This window comes from Babylonia areolata, chromosome 15, assembly GCF_041734735.1.
Source record: "Babylonia areolata isolate BAREFJ2019XMU chromosome 15, ASM4173473v1, whole genome shotgun sequence".
Taxonomy (NCBI): domain Eukaryota; kingdom Metazoa; phylum Mollusca; class Gastropoda; order Neogastropoda; family Buccinidae; genus Babylonia; species Babylonia areolata.
Window position 1 is genome coordinate 34,856,646 of NC_134890.1, and position 19,296 is coordinate 34,875,941.

The following is a 19,296-nucleotide window of genomic DNA, read 5'->3' on the forward strand; positions in this document are numbered from 1 at the left end:
CACATGATGCATGCAGTTCGTTGTTACTTACTGAATTTTCTGCCCACAAATGACACTTTGTTGTTACTTACTGAACTTTCTGCCCACAGATGACACTTTGTTGTTACTTACTGAACTTTCTGCCCACAGATGACACTTTGTTACTTACTGAACTTTCTGCCCACAGATGACACTTTGTCGTTACTTACTGAACTTTCTGCCCACAAATGACACTTTGTTACTTACTGAACTTTCTGCCCACAGATGACACTTTGTTGTTACTTACTGAACTTTCTGCCCACAAATGACACTTTGTTACTTACTGAACTTTCTGCCCACAGATGACACTTTGTCGTTACTTACTGAACTTTCTGCCCACAGATGACACTTTGTTGTTACTTACTGAACTTTCTGCCCACAGATGACACTTTGTTGTTACTTACTGAACTTTCTGCCCACAGATGACACTTTGTTGTTACTTACTGAACTTTCTGCCCACAGATGACACTTTGTTGTTACTTACTGAACTTTCTGCCCACAAATGACACTTTGTTACTTACTGAACTTTCTGCCCACAGATGACACTTTGTTACTTACTGAACTTTCTGCCCACAGATGACACTTTGTTGTTACTTACTGAACTTTCTGCCCACAGATGACACTTTGTTGTTACTGAACTTTCTGCCCACAGATGACACTTTGTTGTTACTTACTGAACTTTCTGCCCACAGATGACACTTTGTTGTTACTTACTGAACTTCCTGCCCACAGATGACACTTTGTTGTTACTGACTGAACTTCCTGCCCACAGATGACACTTTGTTGTTACTGAACTTCCTGCCCACAGATGACACTTTGTTGTTACTGAACTTTCTGCCCACAGATGACACTTTGCTACTTACTGAACTTCCTGCCCACAGATGACACTGTTGCTACTTACTGAACTTCCTGCCCACAGATGACACTTTGTTGTTACTTACTGAACTTCCTGCCCACAGATGACACTGTTGTTACTTACTGAACTTCCTGCCCACAGATGACACTTTGTTGTTACTGAACTTCCTGCCCACAGATGACACTTTGTTGTTACTGAACTTCCTGCCCACAGATGACACTTTGTTGTTACTTACTGAACTTCCTGCCCACAGATGACACTTTGTTGTTACTTACTGAACTTTCTGCCCACAGATGACACTTTGTTGTTACTTACTGAACTTCCTGCCCACAGATGACACTTTGCTACTTACTGAACTTTCTGCCCACAGATGACACTTTGTTGTTACTGAACTTCCTGCCCACAGATGACACTTTGCTACTTACTGAACTTTCTGCCCACAGATGACACTTTGCTACTTACTGAACTTTCTGCCCACAGATGACACTTTGTTGTTACTGAACTTCCTGCCCACAGATGACACTTTGTTACTTACTGAACTTCCTGCCCACAGATGACACTGTTGTTACTTACTGAACTTCCTGCCCACAGATGACACTTTGCTACTTACTGAACTTCCTGCCCACAGATGACACTTTGTTGTTACTTACTGAACTTCCTGCCCACAGATGACACTTTGTTGTTACTGAACTTTCTGCCCACAGATGACACTTTGCTACTTACTGAACTTCCTGCCCACAGATGACACTGTTGTTACTGAACTTCCTGCCCACAGATGACACTGTTGTTACTGAACTTCCTGCCCACAGATGACACTTTGCTACTTACTGAACTTCCTGCCCACAGATGACACTGTTGTTACTGAACTTCCTGCCCACAGATGACACTGTTGTTACTGAACTTCCTGCCCACAGATGACACTTTGTTCACGGCTGCTCAGCCGAGCACAAAATCCGGCTCTTTAGTTGGCCGAGCAGCGTCTAGCGTCTTGGGTCAAAATTTTTTTTAATGCCAGACTTTCCCACCGCACTCTGTACTGACCGGCACATTCGCCGCGGTATTTCTGGCCCCGCGCGCCAAACTGGGACACTGCCTTCTTTGTTTCACTCAGCCCCGCGGCCCTCGCCCCGCTTTTCCCACCTTTTCACAGCATCCACACATTTCCTGCAGCGATTACAGAAAGTTGAATTATTGCTATTCCTGGTTGTATTATTGGAGTGCAGTTTGATTTGATTTACACAATTTCATTATTTTATCAACATCATCGTTTCATTTTTTTTTTTTTAACTTAAAAATCTTCGTCTTTCTCGTGGAATGAAGGGCACGGCAGTGCCATAAGCCGACAGACACTCACCCCGCTCTCCATCCCCCTGCTGCTCACTCTCACCATGCTACAGTGTGTTCATTTAAACGTTTGTTGTGCTGCCAAGAAAAATCGCACAACTCAAAAGGTAAGCTAATCTGCATGCAGGCATGCTATATGTTCTGTGTGTATTTACGATATTATTGTGCTAAACGCCTGTTTTCTTTGAGAGGGATTTAAACTTAACGATTTTTGCGATCATGTTTCTGCTTATCCTTCTCTTCTCTTTCTTCATTTATGTTTCAACCGTTGCCGCAACAACCGCTATGTAAGAAAACATATTGTGTTTGGAGTCAATGGAAAGCTTATTTTGTGTTCTTTTTAGAAAACCACTTCTTTAGTCGTTATTTCCGATCCATCCGAGGAGATGATGCGCGAAAGAAACAAAGCAGATTTACCGCGTACAGCGAGTGCCGCTGACGCGGCCTGTTTGTCAGCCGCGTTTATTTATATCCATGCCCTACTTCCTGGGTTCACGAACTTTCGCAGGGCCAACTAAAGTGCCAGCACTGAACACCCGTGTGTTGTTACTGAACTTTCTGCCCACAGATGACACTTTGTTGTTACTTACTGAACTTTCTGCCCACAGATGACACTTTGTTGTTACTTACTGAACTTCCTGCCCACAGATGACACTTTGTTGTTACTTACTGAACTTTCTGCCCACAGATGACACTTTGTTGTTACTTACTGAACTTTCTGCCCACAGATGACACTTTGTTGTTACTGAACTTTCTGCCCACAGATGACACTTTGTTGTTACTGAACTTCCTGCCCACAGATGACACTTTGTTGTTACTTACTGAACTTCCTGCCCACAGATGACACTTTGTTGTTACTTACTGAACTTCCTGCCCACAGATGACACTGTTGTTACTTACTGAACTTCCTGCCCACAGATGACACTTTGTTGTTACTTACTGAACTTCCTGCCCACAGATGACACTTTGTTGTTACTTACTGAACTTTCTGCCCACAGATGACAATGAGCCGTGAGGACAGGTCATCGGGGAATAACCCTGTGATGTCCCCCGCACCCATGGACACCAACACCCCCTGGTGGTCAGGAACCCGGCTCTTGGGTGTGATCTGGAAACAACAACAACAAAGTACATCAATACCTGGGGACACTCATCAATACCTGGGGACACTCATCAATACCTGGGGACACTCATCAATACCTGGGGACACTCATCAATACCTGGGGACAGTCATCAATACCTGGGGACACTCATCAATACCTGGGGACAGTCATCAATACCTGGGGACACTCATCAATACCTGGGGACACTCATCAATACCTGGGGACACTCATCAACACCTGGGGACAGTCATCAATACCTGGGGACAGTCATCAATACCTGGGGACAGTCATCAATACCTGGGGACACTCATCAATACCTGGGGACACTCAGGACATTAGGTGTGATCTGGAAACAACAACAAAGTACAGTCATCAATACCTGGGGACAGTCATCAATACCTGGGGACACTCATCAATACCTGGGGACACTCATCAATACCTGGGGACAGTCATCAATACCTGGGGACACTCATCAATACCTGGGGACACTCATCAATACCTGGGGACACTCATCAATACCTGGGGACACTCATCAATACCTGGGGACAGTCAGGACATTAGGTGTGATCTGAAAACAACAACAACGAAGTACAGTCATCAATTACTGGGGACACTCATCAATACCTGGGGACACTCATCAATACCTGGGGACACTCATCAATACCTGGGGACACTTATCTTTACCTGGGGACACTCATCAATCCCTAGGGACACTCATCAATACCTGGGGACACTCAGGACATTAGGTGTGATCTGAAAACAACAACAACAAAGTACAGTCATCAATACCTGGGGACACTCATCAATACCTGGGGACACTCATCAATACCTGGGGACACTCATCAATACCTGGGGACACTCAGGACATTAGGTGTGATCTGAAAACAACAACAAAGTACAGTCATCAATTACTGGGGACACTCATCAACACCTGGGGACACTCATCAATACCTGGGGACACTCATCAATACCTGGGGACACTTATCTTTACCTGGGGACACTCATCAATACCTGGGGACACTCATCAATACCTGGGGACACTCATCAATACCTGGGGACACTCAGGACATTAGGTGTGATCTGAAAACAACAACAAAGTACAGTCATCAATACCTGGGGACACTAATTAATACCTGGGGACAGTCATCAATACCTGGGGACACTTATCTTTACCTGGAGACACTCATCAATACCTGGGGACACTCATCAATACCTGGGGACACTCATCAATACCTGGGGACACTCAGGACATTAGGTGTGATCTGAAAACAACAACAAAGTACAGTCATCAATACCTGGGGACACTCATCAATACCTGGGGACACTAATTAATACCTGGGGACACTCATCAATACCTGGGGACACTCAGGACATTAGGTGTGATCTGGAAAAAACAACAACAAAGTACAGTCATCAATACCTGGGGACACTCATCAATACCTGGGGACACTAATTAATACCTGGGGACACTCATCAATACCTGGGGACACTCAGGACATTAGGTGTGATCTGGAAACAACAACAACAAAGTACAGTCATCAATACCTGGGGACAATCATCAATACCTGGGGACACTCAGGACATTAGGTGTGATCTGAAAACAACAACAACAAAGTACAGTCATCAATACCTGGGGACACTCATCAATACCTGGGGACACTCATCAATACCTGGGGACACTCATCAATACCTGGGGACACTCAGGACATTAGGTGTGATCTGGAAACAACAACAACAACAAAGTACAGTCATCAATACCTGGGGACACTCATCAATACCTGGGGACACTCATCAACACCTGGGGACACTCATCAATACCTGGGGACACTCATCAATACCTGGGGACACTCATCAATACCTGGGGACACTCAGGACATTAGGTGTGATCTGAAAACAACAAAGTACAGTCATCAATTACTGGGGACACTCAACTGTTTAAACAGACAAAAAAAGAATATGGAACGTTCTTACTGGCTGCTACAAAATGTAACCATGCAAGCCACATTACAGAAAGTCATAATCTGAAGGGAGGACACAAATCACACACAGTCATAATGTAAACCAAAACTGTGTTAGAAAGTTACACACTAGAAGCAGGACTCTACACAGAGCAAGGAACTGACCTTGTGCCTTGGAAAGTTACACACTACAAGCAGCACTCTGCACAGAGAAAGGTACACACTACAAGCAGCACTCTGCACAGAGAAAGTTACACACTACAAGCAGCACTCTGCACAAAGGGAGTTACACACTACAAGCAGCACTCTGCACAGAGAAAGGTACACACTACAAGCAGCACTCTGCACAGAGAAAGGTACACACTACAAGCAGCACTCTGCACAGAGAAAGGTACACACTACAAGCAGCACTCTGCACAGAGAAAGTTACACACTACAAGCAGCACTCTGCACAGAGAAAGTTACACACTACAAGCAGGACTCTGCACAGAGAAAGGTACACACTACAAGCAGCACTCTGCACAGAGAAAGGTACACACTACAAGCAGGACTCTACACAGAGAAAGGTACACACTACAAGCAGGACTCTACACAGAGAAAGTTACACACTACAAGCAGCACTCTGCACAGAGAAAGGTACACACTACAAGCAGGACTCTACACAGAGGAAGTTACACACTACAAGCAGGACTCTACACAGAGAAAGGTACACACTACAAGCAGGATTCTACACAGAGAAAGGTACACACTACAAGCAGGACTCTACACAGAGAAAGGTACACACTACAAGCAGGACTCTACACAGAGAAAGGTACACACTACAAGCAGGACTCTACACAGAGAAAGTTACACACTACAAGCAGCACTCTGCACAGAGAAAGGTACACACTACAAGCAGGACTCTACACAGAGGAAGTTACACACTACAAGCAGGACTCTACACAGAGAAAGGTACACACTACAAGCAGGACTCTACACAGAGAAAGTTACACACTACAAGGTGCACTCTGCACAGAGAAAGGTACACACTACAAGCAGGATTCTACACAGAGAAAGTTACACACTACAAGCAGGATTCTACACAGAGAAAGGTACACACTACAAGCAGGACTCTGCACAGAGAAAGGTACACACTACAAGCAGGACTGTACACAGAGAAAGGTACACACTACAAGCAGGATTCTACACAGAGAAAGTTACACACTACAAGCAGGACTCTACACAGAGAAAGTTACACACTACAAGCAGCACTCTGCACAGAGAAAGGTACACACTACAAGCATGACTCTACACAGAGAAAGTTACACACTACAAGCAGGACTCTACACAGAGAAAGGTACACACTAGAAGCAGCACTCTGCACAGAGAAGGGTACACACTACAAGCAGCACTCTACACAGAGCAGGAAACTCACCTTTTGCCTGTCATATTTGCTGCCCACAAACAGAGAGCTGCTGTTCAGCAACAGGTCTCCATTGTGGACATAATTTCCAAGAGTCATCTTGAATCCTACAGCACTGTCCACTTCCTGGAGGCAGGGAGGGCGCTCTGAAGATACACACACACACACACACATTTGTTTTGTTCCGTTTTCTTTGGTTAACTCATCTGTTGTCACCGTTTGGGAAAAGACAAGCAGCTAAAACGTGAAGAGCAACACACACACACACACACACACACACACAAACATGATTACAAACAGTGTCCCCATCCCCCTATTTTTCAAATGCTGTGATAACGCAAGCAGTAACACAATATCCAAGGGCACAGTCTCATTGTGAAATGTGGGTATTTGAGGTCTTGGGATTCTTGTGTGAATTCAAGAAATTCATAACTGCATCAAAACTTAGTTGCATACAGAAACAAACTAAGCAACGATAATCACCAAAAATGGTAACACATTATTTCATCTGCACTGTGGCTATGTGCTCTCCCAAGGGAGAGCAGTCTGAATTTCACACAGACAAATCTAACGTGACAAAAGGTAACACGATAAAAGTACCCAGAAGCCCAGTCCTCCAGCCACTTACGGGTCAGTACGACGTTGCTTCTCAAAGGGGCGGGGGCGGGGCCAGGAGCTGCCTCCTGCATGTTCCTCACAGACTGGGGGCTGTCCTGCACAATCAAACATCTCCTTGCCAGTCTGTCATGCCCCACAATGACATCTACATGTGTCCTGCACAATCAAACATCTCCTTGCCAGTCTGTCATGTCCCACAATGACATCTACATGTGTCCTGCACAATCAAACATCTCCTTGCCAGTCTGTCATGTCCCACAATGACATCTACATGTGTCCTGCACAATCAAACATCTCCTTGTTCGTCTGTCATGTCCCACAATGACATCTACATGTGTCCTGCACAATCAAACATGAAACAAACACCCCCTGTATACAAACATTCATGAACACACCGCCCCTCCCCCAACACAAACACCCACTGTATACAAACATTCATGAACACACCGCCCCTCCCCCAACACAAACACCCACTGTATACAAACATTCATGAACACACCGCCCCTCCCCCAACACAAACACCCACTGTATACAAACATTCATGAACACACCACCCCTCCCCCAACACAAACACCCCGTGAAGAAACAGATGTGGATCCACAAAATATAGGTATCAAATGGAGCAGAGTGCTGTGAATACAGATATCAAATGGAGCAGAGTGCTGTGAATACAGATATCAAATGGAGCAGAGTGCTGTGAATACAGATATCAAATGGAGCAGAGTGCTGTGGATACAGATATCAAATGGAGCAGAGTGCTGTGGATACAGATATCAAATGGAGCAGAGTGCTGTGAATACAGATATCAAATGGAGCAGAGTGCTGTGGATACAGATATCAAATGGAGCAGAGTGCTGTGAATACAGATATCAAATGGAGCAGAGTGCTGTGAATACAGATATCAAATGGAGCAGAGTGCTGTGAATACAGATATCAAATGGAGCAGAGTGCTGTGAATACAGATATCAAATGGAGCAGAGTGCTGTGAGTACAGTTATCAAATGGAGCAGAGTGCTGTGAATACAGATATCAAATGGAGCAGAGTGCTGTGAGTACAGTTATCAAATGGAGCAGAGTGCTGTGAATACAGATATCAAATGGAGCAGAGTGCTGTGAATACAGATATCAAATGGAGCAGAGTGCTGTGAATACAGATATCAAATGGAGCAGAGTGCTGTGAATACAGATATCAAATGGAGCAGAGTGCTGTGAATACAGATATCAAATGGAGCAGAGTGCTGTGAATTACGTGGGGACTGCTTCGAAAGCACTGTCTTTAGAACTGTTTTAACAGTGAAAACCAACAGTTAACTTATTTAAACTCACGTTTATAGATGTTTCAACAGTGAAAACCAACAATTAACTTATTTAAACTCATGTTTATAGATGTTTCAACAGTGAAAACCAACAGTTAACTTATTTAAACTCATGTTTATAGATGTATTTAAACAGTGAAAACCAACAGTTAACTTATTTAAACTCATGTTTATAGATGTTTCAACAGTGAAAACCAACAGTTAACTTATTTAAACTCATGTTTATAGATGTATTTAAACAGTGAAAACCAACAGTTAACTTATTTAAACTCATGTTTATAGATGTTTCAACAGTGAAAACCAACAGTTAACTTATTTAAACTCATGTTTATAGATGTGTTTTAACAGTGAAAACCAACAGTCAATCAACAGTCAATCTCTCCCTTCACAAGGTACATAACTTCATGTCAGTGTTGCTTGTGATACTGATACATGGACAATACAATTTTCCTGGCCTCATCATTTATTCATTTCAAGTAAAAAAAAACAAAAAAAAACATTGAGGCAACCATGTGTTTGTTCTGTATTGTCTGTATAGTCTGTGTAGCTTATTCAGGATGAAAAGGCTACGTCAGTCTTGAATAAAAGATAATTTGTGTTTACAGATTTCTTCTGTCATTGCTGCTGTGTGCACATGTCGAATGATCAGTGTAAGGACAAGCCTGGTGCTTCATTTTTTGAGGAAGTGTCTGGGTTTTTCCAATGTACCTTTTGTTTACCTGTGCACTAACTGAATCAGCTGCGTGAGCAGCACTGACTTGAAGTTGTGTACCTTGTGAATGGAGAGTTACCACTCTTTACTATTCAGTATTTGTTAATCATTTCTTCTCCTGGCCTCATTGTTTACACATATAATCAAACTGTTTTTAGATTTGTTTTAACAGTGAAACAAACATATCAACTCATGTCTTTGATTTGTTTTAAAAGTGAAAACCAACATATCAAATTCATGTTTTTAGATTTGTTTGAAAGTGAAAACCAACATATCATGAATATCATACCTTTAGATTTGTTTTGATAGCAAAAATTAAAAAAAAACACTTTTAATATTATGTCTTTAGAGTGAAAACCACCATAATCAAAGCTCAAGCTCAAGTCCCAGGGATAGGATCAAAGTGATTACCTGGCACTGCTCCACCAAGGCTCTGAAGTTGTAGAGACATACTTTGCCAAAGTGATGGGCTGTGAGTATGTCTCTGGAGTATGTCACTTCCAGGACATCAGAACCAAAAATCTGTAAACATAGACAGAAAAATGACACTTCTGTGACAGTACAAACCTCCATCCCTGGACAGCTGATTCTGGTGACATGACAGCAGATCCAGGGCTGGACATGAACTTGTATTCCTACTTGCCTGGACAGCTGATTCTGGTGACATGACAGCAGATCCAGGGCTGGACATGAACTTGTATTCCTACTTGCCTGGACAGATTGTCAGCTTGCACTACTTTTTGGAAAGCTACATGCATCATGTGTTGCATGCTGTGCAGACACACAAACACAGAGAGGAGAAACAAGCAGTCCAACTTTCACAAAAGATGTGTTTCATTGAGTTTCACTTGACGGGCGCAACAGCCGAGTGGTTAAAGCGTTGGACTGTCAATCTGAGGGTCCCGGGTTCGAATCATGGTGACGGCGCCTGGTGGGTGAAGGGTGGAGATTTTTATGATCTCCCAGGTCAACATATGTGCAGACCTGCTAGTGCCTGAACCCCCTTCGTGTGTATATGCAAGCAGAAGATCAAATACGCACGTTAAAGATCCTGTAATTCATGTCAGCGTTCAGTGGGTTATGTAAATAAGAACATACCCAACATGCACACCCCCGAAAACGGACTATGGCTGCCTACATGGCGGGGTAAAAATGGTCATACACGTAAAAGCCCACTCATGTACATAGAGTGAACGTGGGAGTTGCAGCCCACGAACGCAGAAGAAGAAGAAGAGTTTCACAAAAGATGTTTGTTTCATTGAGTTTCACAAAAGATAACTGTTGTTTGGAACAGCAACAAGTTTTATCTCTCACTTGACAAACACTGACTTTGGCGTGTTCAGCATTTGAGTGTCAGCCAGTTCAGCTGAAAACGGAGTTTTCTCTCCTCTTTGTAGACAACAATTCTGCTGTTTGTGACATTTCAGTGCGGCTCTTCAACCATGAATCATTTACACCTTTCATGCCCCAAAGATATGAACATTTGCAGCACCACTCCATACAAACATAAATCATTTACACCTTTCATGCCCCAAAGATATGAACATTTGCAGCACCACTCCATACAAACATGAATCATTTACACCTTTCATGCCCCAAAGATATGAACATTTGCAGCACCACTCCATACAAACATGAATCATTTACACCTTTCATGCCCCAAAGATATGAACATTTGCAGCACCACTCCATACAAACATGAATCATTTACACCTTTCATGCCCCAAAGATATGAACATTTGCAGCACCACTCCATACAAACATGAATCATTTACACCTTTCATGCCCCAAAGATATGAACATTTGCAGCACCACTCCATACAAACATGAATCATTTACACCTTTCATGCCCCAAAGATATGAACATTTGCAGCACCACTCCATACAAACATAAATCATTTACACCTTTCATGCCCCAAAGATATGAACATTTGCAGCACCACTCCATACAAACATGAATCATTTACACCTTTCATGCCCCAAAGATATGAACATTTGCAGCACCACTCCATACAAACATAAATCATTTACACCGTTCATGCCCCAAAGATATGAACATTTGCAGCACCACTCCATACAAACATGAATCATTTACACCTTTCATGCCCCAAAGATATGAACATTTGCAGCACCACTCCATACAAACATGAATCATTTACACCGTTCATGCCCCAAAGATATGAACATTTGTAGCACCACTCCATACAAACATGAATCATTTACACCTTTCATGCCCCAAAGATATGAACATTTGCAGCACCACTCCATACAAACATGAATCATTTACACCTTTCATGCCCCAAAGATATGAACATTTGCAGCACCACTCCATACAAACATGAATCATTTACACCTTTCATGCCCCAAAGATATGAACATTTGCAGCACCACTCCATACAAACATAAATCATTTACACCTTTCATGCCCCAAAGATATGAACATTTGCAGCACCACTCCATACAAACATGAATCATTTACACCTTTCATGCCCCAAAGATATGAACATTTGCAGCACCACTCCATACAAACATGAATCATTTACACCTTTCATGCCCCAAAGATATGAACATTTGCAGCACCACTCCATACAAACATGAATCATTTACACCTTTCATGCCCCAAAGATATGAACATTTGCAGCACCACTCCATACAAACATGAATCATTTACACCTTTCATGCCCCAAACAAAGACATGGACATCCCCTCTTCATACTGCTCATTCCTTGTGTTCCATTTCTAAACAGTTCTTTGGTGATGCTGTACTCAGTTTTTTTCAGTTTTTTCCGATAAAGACTGCCAGAGGAAGGAGAACCAGTTCTTGCAAACCAGGCAACTCATACAGAAGAGGCTGCGTGAGATGAAGAACACCTGGTGGGAGAGAAAGTCCGAAGAGCTTCAGTCCGCTGCTGATGTTCACGACATGAAGACTTTCCATGATGGTCTCCAAGCTATGTATGGGCCGAGAGTCACAGAATCAACCCCTGTCCGAGCCTCGGACCAAACCACCCTCCTGACAGACAAGAAAGACATCCTTGCACACTGGGCAGAGTACTTCAACACCATCCTCAACAGGGACTCATCCGTATCTGACGAGGCAATTGCTGCCCTCCCACAGCTACCAGTCAATGACTCGCTAGCTGCCCCTCCCACCAAGGTCGAGACCCAGAAGGCCCTGAAGCTGACAACATCAGGAAAAGCACCAGGAGCGGATGGAATCCAGGCTAACATCTGCAAGTATGGAGGCGAGGTGCTGACAGACAAGCTGACCATCCTGTTCCAGTCTATCTGGGAGAGAGGGGAGGTCCCCCAGGATTTCAGGGATGCTTCAACTGTCCACATTTACAAACGGAAGGGAGACAAAACATCCTGCGATAACCACCATGGAATATCTCTCCTCTGCATCGCCGGCAAGATCTTTGCCTGCATCATACTGAACAGACTGGTTGACCATGTCTCCAACACAGTCATCCCTGAAGCACAGTGCGGCTTCCGCTCAGGCAGGGGAACATGTGACATGGTGTTTGCTGTACGCCAGATGCAAGAGAAGTGCCGTGAGCAGAACAAGCTCCATATGGTCTTTGTAGATCTGACGAAGGCCTTTGACACAGTGAACCACCATGGTCTGTGGAAGATCCTCCTAAAGTTCGGCTGCCCAGAGAGCCTAATCCAGCTGATTGCGTCATTCCACGATGGCATGCAGGCGAGAGAACAGGAAAATACTGACAATTCGGATCTGTTCCCTGTGGTAAATGGAGTGAAGCAAGGCTGCGTCTTGGCACCCACACTGTTCTCCATTCTCTTCTCTGCCATGCTGATTGACGCCTTCCAAGACTGTGACCGAGGCATCTACATTCAGTTTCGCACAAATGGCAAACTTTTCAACTTGCAGCGACTTCATCCCAGGTCCAGGGTGTTTGAGACACTGATGAGAGAGTTCCTCTTCGCTGATAACTGCACACACTCATGAGGACATGCAGTTCATTATGGACAGGTTCTCAACCTCCTGCAGGCGCTTTGGACTCACCATCAGCCTCAGCAAGACCAAGTCCATGTACCAACCAGCTAGCTCACAGAACGCCAGTGCCTCCCCCCCACCTGCAATCAAGATCAATGACACAGAAATCAAGTCAGTCGACAAGGTTTGCTACCTGGGCAGCACCCTTTGCAGCAACGGAGCCCTTGATGCAGAAGTGACGCTGCGCATCGCCAACGCCAGCTCCGCCTTTGGCAGACTCAACAACAGGCTGTGGAACAACAAAGCCATCAGGCTCAGCACCAAAATCAAAACCTACAGAGCTGTTGTGCTGACCACCTTGTTGTACTGCTGTGAAACATGGACGACGTATCGCCGTCACATTCAACAACTTGAGCAGTTTCACCAGAGATGCCTACAAAAGATCCTCGGCATAAAGTGGCAAGACAGGGTCTCCAACCTCCAGGTCCTAGAAAGGAGCAGCCTGCCCAGCATTGAAAGCCTGCTGATCCAGAGCCAGCTACGCTGAACAGGACACGTCCGCATGACAGACAGCAGGATCCCGAAGATGCTTTTGTATGGCCAGCTGAAGGAAGGCCACCGAGAACTTGGAAGACACTGCAAGTGCTTCAAGGACATCTTGAAGACAAACCTCAAAGCCTGTGACATAGAAATCGCTTCCTGGGAAACTGATGCCCTTGACTGCTCTCGCTGAAGGATGCTGTGCTCTAGTGGCATAAAGACGTTTGAAAACAAGAGAACGCTGGCCATTAAGGAGAAGCGTGAGCGAAGGAAGCAGGGCTCAACTTCTGGAGACGTTTTCCCTTGCAACACCTGTGGGAAGTGCTGTGCATCCAGAATCGGCCTCTTTTCCCATATGAGGACACACACCAACAGATAAGCCTGCCTGCCTAATCATCCGTCGGACCGACGGGAGACTCCATCATCACTCAGTGACTTAGATCAGTTCTTTGGTGACGCTGTACCCAGAGACACTGTACCCAATGACGCTGTACCCAGAGACGCTGTACCCAGAGACGCTGGTGTACCCAGTGATGCTGTACCCAGAGACGCTGTACCCAGAGACGCTGTACCCAGTGATGCTGTACCCAGAGACACTGTACCCAATGACGCTGTACCCAGAGACGCTGTACCCAGAGACGCTGTACCCAGTGATGCTGTAGCCAGTGATGCTGTACCCAGAGACACTGTACCCAGAGACGCTGTACCCAGAGACACTGTACCCAGTGATGCTGTACCCAGAGACACTGTACCCTGAGACGCTGTACCCAGAGACGCTGTACCCAGAGACGCTGTACCCAGAGACACTGTACCCAGTGATGCTGTACCCAGAGACACTGTACCCAGAGACACTGTACCCAATGATGCTGTACCCAGAGATGCTGTACCCAGAGATGCTGTACCCAGAGATACTGTACCCAGTGATGCTGTACCCAGAGACACTGTACCCTGAGACGCTGTACCCAGAGACGCTGTACCCAGAGACACTGTACCCAATGATGCTGTACCCAGAGATGCTGTACCCAGAGATGCTGTACCCAGAGATGCTGTACCCAGAGACACTGTACCCAGTGACGCTGTACCCAGAGACGCTGTACCCAGTGACGCTGTACCCAGAGACGCTGGTGTACCCAGAGACGCTGGTGTACCCAGAGACGCTGGTGTACCCAGAGACGCTGGTGTACCCAGAGACGCTGTACCCAGTGATGCTGTACCCAGAGACGCTGTACCCAGAGACGCTGTACCCAGTGACGCTGTACCCAGTGACGCTGTACCCAGTGACGCTGTACCCAGAGACGCTGTACCCAGAGACGCTGTACCCAGTGACGCTGTACCCAGAGACGCTGTACCCAGAGACGCTGTACCCAGTGATGCTGTACCCAGAGACGCTGTACCCAGAGACGCTGTACCCAGTGACACTGTACCCAGAGACGCTGTACCCAGTGATGCTGTACCCAGAGACGCTGTACCCAGTGCCTCAGCTCCATCCCCCTAGGTGCCCCCACACCCACTACAAACATCCCCCCTGAAACTCATGTGTTTTGTGATGGCCTTCATACAGACACACCTCCACCCCTACCCTGCCCCTATCCCCCCCCCCCACCACTCCACGCACACACACACAGGCACACACTCTTTAAGTGATACTCATGTATCATGTAAAGTACATCATTCAGACACACAGCGCTCCTCCAACCCCCACTACACCCCCCCCCCACCCCCCTCCCCCTACCCCCCAGGTGCCCCCATCAGGCACACACTCTTTAAGTGATACTCATGTCTCATGTAAAGTACATCATTCACACAGCGCTCCTCCAACCCCCACTACACCCCCCCCCTCCCCCTACCCCCCAGGTGCCCCCATCAGGCACACACTCTTTAAGTGATACTCATGTCTCATGTAAAGTACATCATTCAGACACACAGCGCTCCTCCAACCCCCACTACACCCCCACCCCACCCCCTACTCACACAGTACCTGTCCCTCCTGTCCAACTGTCTGGCAGAAAGTGATACTCACATCCTTGGTGAAGTCCATCATGCAGACAAAGCTGACAGGCATGACAGTGAACACGGCCATCGTCCTGATCACACTGCCGCCCCACTGCAGAACACCCATCGACGAGGACGACACGATGAACGTCTCTTCCTCCTCCATCCACTCTATGGTGCTGAAACAGCACCACTCTTGTAAGTTACAGGCAGACAACAGGTAGACACTGCACTGGCTCTTAGCGCTAAAATCCACTCCATCGAGCTGACGTCAGTTACAGGTAGACGCTAAACTGGCTCTTAGCGCTAAAACCCACTCCATCGAGCTGACGTCAGTTACAGGTAGACGCTAAACTGGCTCTTAGCGCTAAAACCCACTCCATGGAGCTGACGTCAGTTACAGGTAGACGCTAAACTGGCTCTTAGCGCTAAAACCCACTCCATGGAGCTGACGTCAGTTACAGGTAGACGCTAAACTGGCTCTTAGCGCTAAAACCCACTCCATGGAGCTGACGTCAGTTACAGGTAGACGCTAAACTGGCTCTTAGCGCTAAAATCCACTGCATGGAGCTGACGTCAGTTACAGGTAGACACTGCACTGGCTCTTAATGCTAAAATCCACTGCATGGAGCTGACGTCAGTTACAGGTAGACGCTAAACTGGCTCTTAGTGCTAAAATCCACTGCATGGAGCTGAAACATTGTCATCCCGCTGTCAGTTACAGACACACTGCTTCATTCTGTACTTTCCCCACACTCTCCACTCTGTGCACAAAGCCTGACTCAATCAGCATCTCTGCTGCACCACTGATGGAAGAGATCACTGATATCCTCATGTTGATTTTCAGTTTTCAACACTTTTCTTTTGTGTTTTAAATGCATGAAGCTCTTTGTTGAATGAACCTGGTCAAGGGCTTTACTGAATTCTAATTCTTTTCTAGACCCAATGGGTCAAACCTATATTTCAAAGAGTTTCCAGCCATAGAAATTGTTCTCTCATTTTTCCTAGACTTGCCCAGCTACGGAAATGGTTGTCTTATTTTTCCCAAGGACTTTTCTAATCCTGGAAATGGTTCTCACATTTTATTCCAAGACTGTTCCTGTTCTGGAAATGATTCTGACATTTTTTTCCCATGACTTCTCCAGCTCTGGAAATGGTTCTATAATTTTCCCCAGACTTACCTAGCCCTTGAAATGGTTCTATAATTTTCCCCAGACTTTCCTAGCCCTTGAAATGGTTCTCTCATTTTTCCCTGCAAGACTTTCGTTGCCCTGAAAATCATTTTTCAAAGGACTTTTCCAAGGACTTTTTCCAGCTCCGGGAATGGTTCTATCTTTTTTTCTTCTTTCTCTTTTAAATTCCCAGATTTGAAAAGGAATTTTCTAGCTCTGGGAATGGTTCTTTCATTTTAACCCGGTGTTCGGTTGTCTGTGTGTGTGTCTGTGTGTCCGTGGTAAACTTTAACATTGACATTTTCTCTGCAACTACTTTGTCAGTTGACACCAAATTTGGCATAAAAATTGAAAAATTCAGTTCTTTCCAGTCATCTTGTTTAAAACAATATTGCGCCTCTGGGATGGGCACAAAAAAATAAAGAATGAAGCCTAATTATATGCAAACTGCATTTACTGTTATATTTATATTTTTTTTATTCTCTAAACTTGGCACTTTGATCTGATATTCTGACCCAACAGCTAGAGCAGTCATTATTATCATTTTTTGTTCAAACAGGAACTTCTTTTGCTAAGCATGGAAGTTTTATTTATTTTGCAAACGTTTTGGTGCAGATAGTAAAAAAGGGAAATTATTCTGTAATGCTAGGGGGGAGTTAATTTGCTTTAAACTGATCTTTCTCAGGAGGAAGGTGGCAGAATGGTTAAGACGCTCAGCTGCCAATACAGAGAGTCCGTGAGGGTGTGGGTTCGAATCCCGCTCTCGCCCTTTCTCCCAAGTTTGACTGGAAAATCAAACTGAGCGTCTAGTCTTTCGGATGAGACGATAAACCGAGGTCCCGTGTGCAGCACGCACTTGGCGCACTGAAAAAGAACCCATGGCAACGAGAGTGTTGTCCTCTGGCGAAATTACGTAAAATGAAATCCACTTTCATAGGTACACAAATATGTAAGCATGCACTCAAGGCCTGACTAAGCGCGTTGGGTTATGCTGCTGGTCAGGCATCTGCTCAACAGATGTGGTGTAGCGTGTATGGATTTGTCCGAACGCAGTGACGCCTCCTTGAGAAAGTGAAACTGAAACTGAAACTGATCTTTCTTATCTTAAACATTACATTTTGAAACAAGAGAGGCAAGGCCTTCAAGACTCACTTATGATGCACTTATAAAAAAAAATCCAAGCTTTTTATGTATTGAGTATGATTTCAAAATGTAATGTTTAAGATGAGAAAGATCAGTTTAAAGCAAACTAAGTCCCCCAGCAGAGTAATTTCCCTTGTTTTACTGTCTGCACCAAAACGTTTGCAATAAACAAAACTTCCGTGCTTAGCAAAAGAAGTTCCTGTTTGAACAAAAAATGAAAATAATGACAGATCTTTTGTTGGGTCGAATATCAGATCTAAGTGCCAAGTTTAGAGAATATAAAAAATATAAATATAACAGTAAATGCATTATACTCAATACATAAAAAGCTTGGATTTTTTTTTTTACAGTGTATCACAAGTGAGTTATTAAGGCTTTGCCTTTCTTGTTTTTATCATGAATTTTCCAGCCGTATGTCATGAGTAACTCACCAGAAGGTTGCACCACTGGCATTTTGGAGGTCTGTCTCCAAGACGATGGAGCCTGTGTCCAGGTTCAACACAATGAGGGTGTTGTCAGTACTGACCCCGTACAGCAGACGCCCAAAGGAAAAACCACTGGGCTGGGAAACCTGAAACATTGTCAGTCAGTGTGTGTGCGCGCGTGTGTGTGTGTGTGTGTGCCATTGTCAGTTTATATGAAAATGTTTTACACAAACGTAGAGTAAGCTCTCAAAGCCTGAACAACACATTGGGTTTATGTAAAGATCAAGCACCTGCCTCTTGTTTTTTTATACAGCGGATGGAGCATAAATGGATCAGCCTGCATGCTCGACTCCACTCCAGGTGGTAAAATGTGCAGCCTTTATGCATGCTGAGCAGAAAGCATCCTCTTCATTTGATTTTTATTGTGTTTCCATAGCCATCTGGTAAACTGAGATTTTGAAATCATGCTTCATTGAATAAACTTTCTTGCCTTTTTTTCCCTGCTTGAATAGCCACAAATAACTGGAACCTATTAGGTAGGGATAGAATTCTGTGTACTGGTTATGCCCCTTGCATGAATCATCATCTACTACATGAGTAAAGCTGTAATTTTCATCAGAAAGATCATTTCCTAATTATATTTTAAAACATTAATTTATGTTTAATTTATTTCAAATCAGTGGGAACATTTAATACAGTAACAAAACACAAGCTTTTTTATGGCTGTTTCTGTTTTTCC

At 44.7% G+C, this 19,296-nt stretch overlaps 1 protein-coding gene across 1 annotated transcript in view; it reads right to left on the bottom strand.

Annotated features, from left to right (window-relative positions):
• The window catches only part of LOC143290600 (DDB1- and CUL4-associated factor 17-like), a 45,805-nt gene that overhangs the window by 15,944 nt on the left and 10,565 nt on the right, over positions 1-19,296 (bottom strand). The window contains exons 5-10 of the mRNA XM_076600190.1: positions 18,564-18,703; positions 15,846-15,996; positions 9,739-9,849; positions 7,310-7,394; positions 6,694-6,827; positions 3,199-3,326 (exon numbers count right to left, since the gene is read on the bottom strand). Coding sequence (XP_076456305.1) covers positions 3,199-3,326; positions 6,694-6,827; positions 7,310-7,394; positions 9,739-9,849; positions 15,846-15,996; positions 18,564-18,703 — 749 coding nt within the window. The remainder of the gene's footprint in view (positions 1-3,198; positions 3,327-6,693; positions 6,828-7,309; positions 7,395-9,738; positions 9,850-15,845; positions 15,997-18,563; positions 18,704-19,296) is intronic.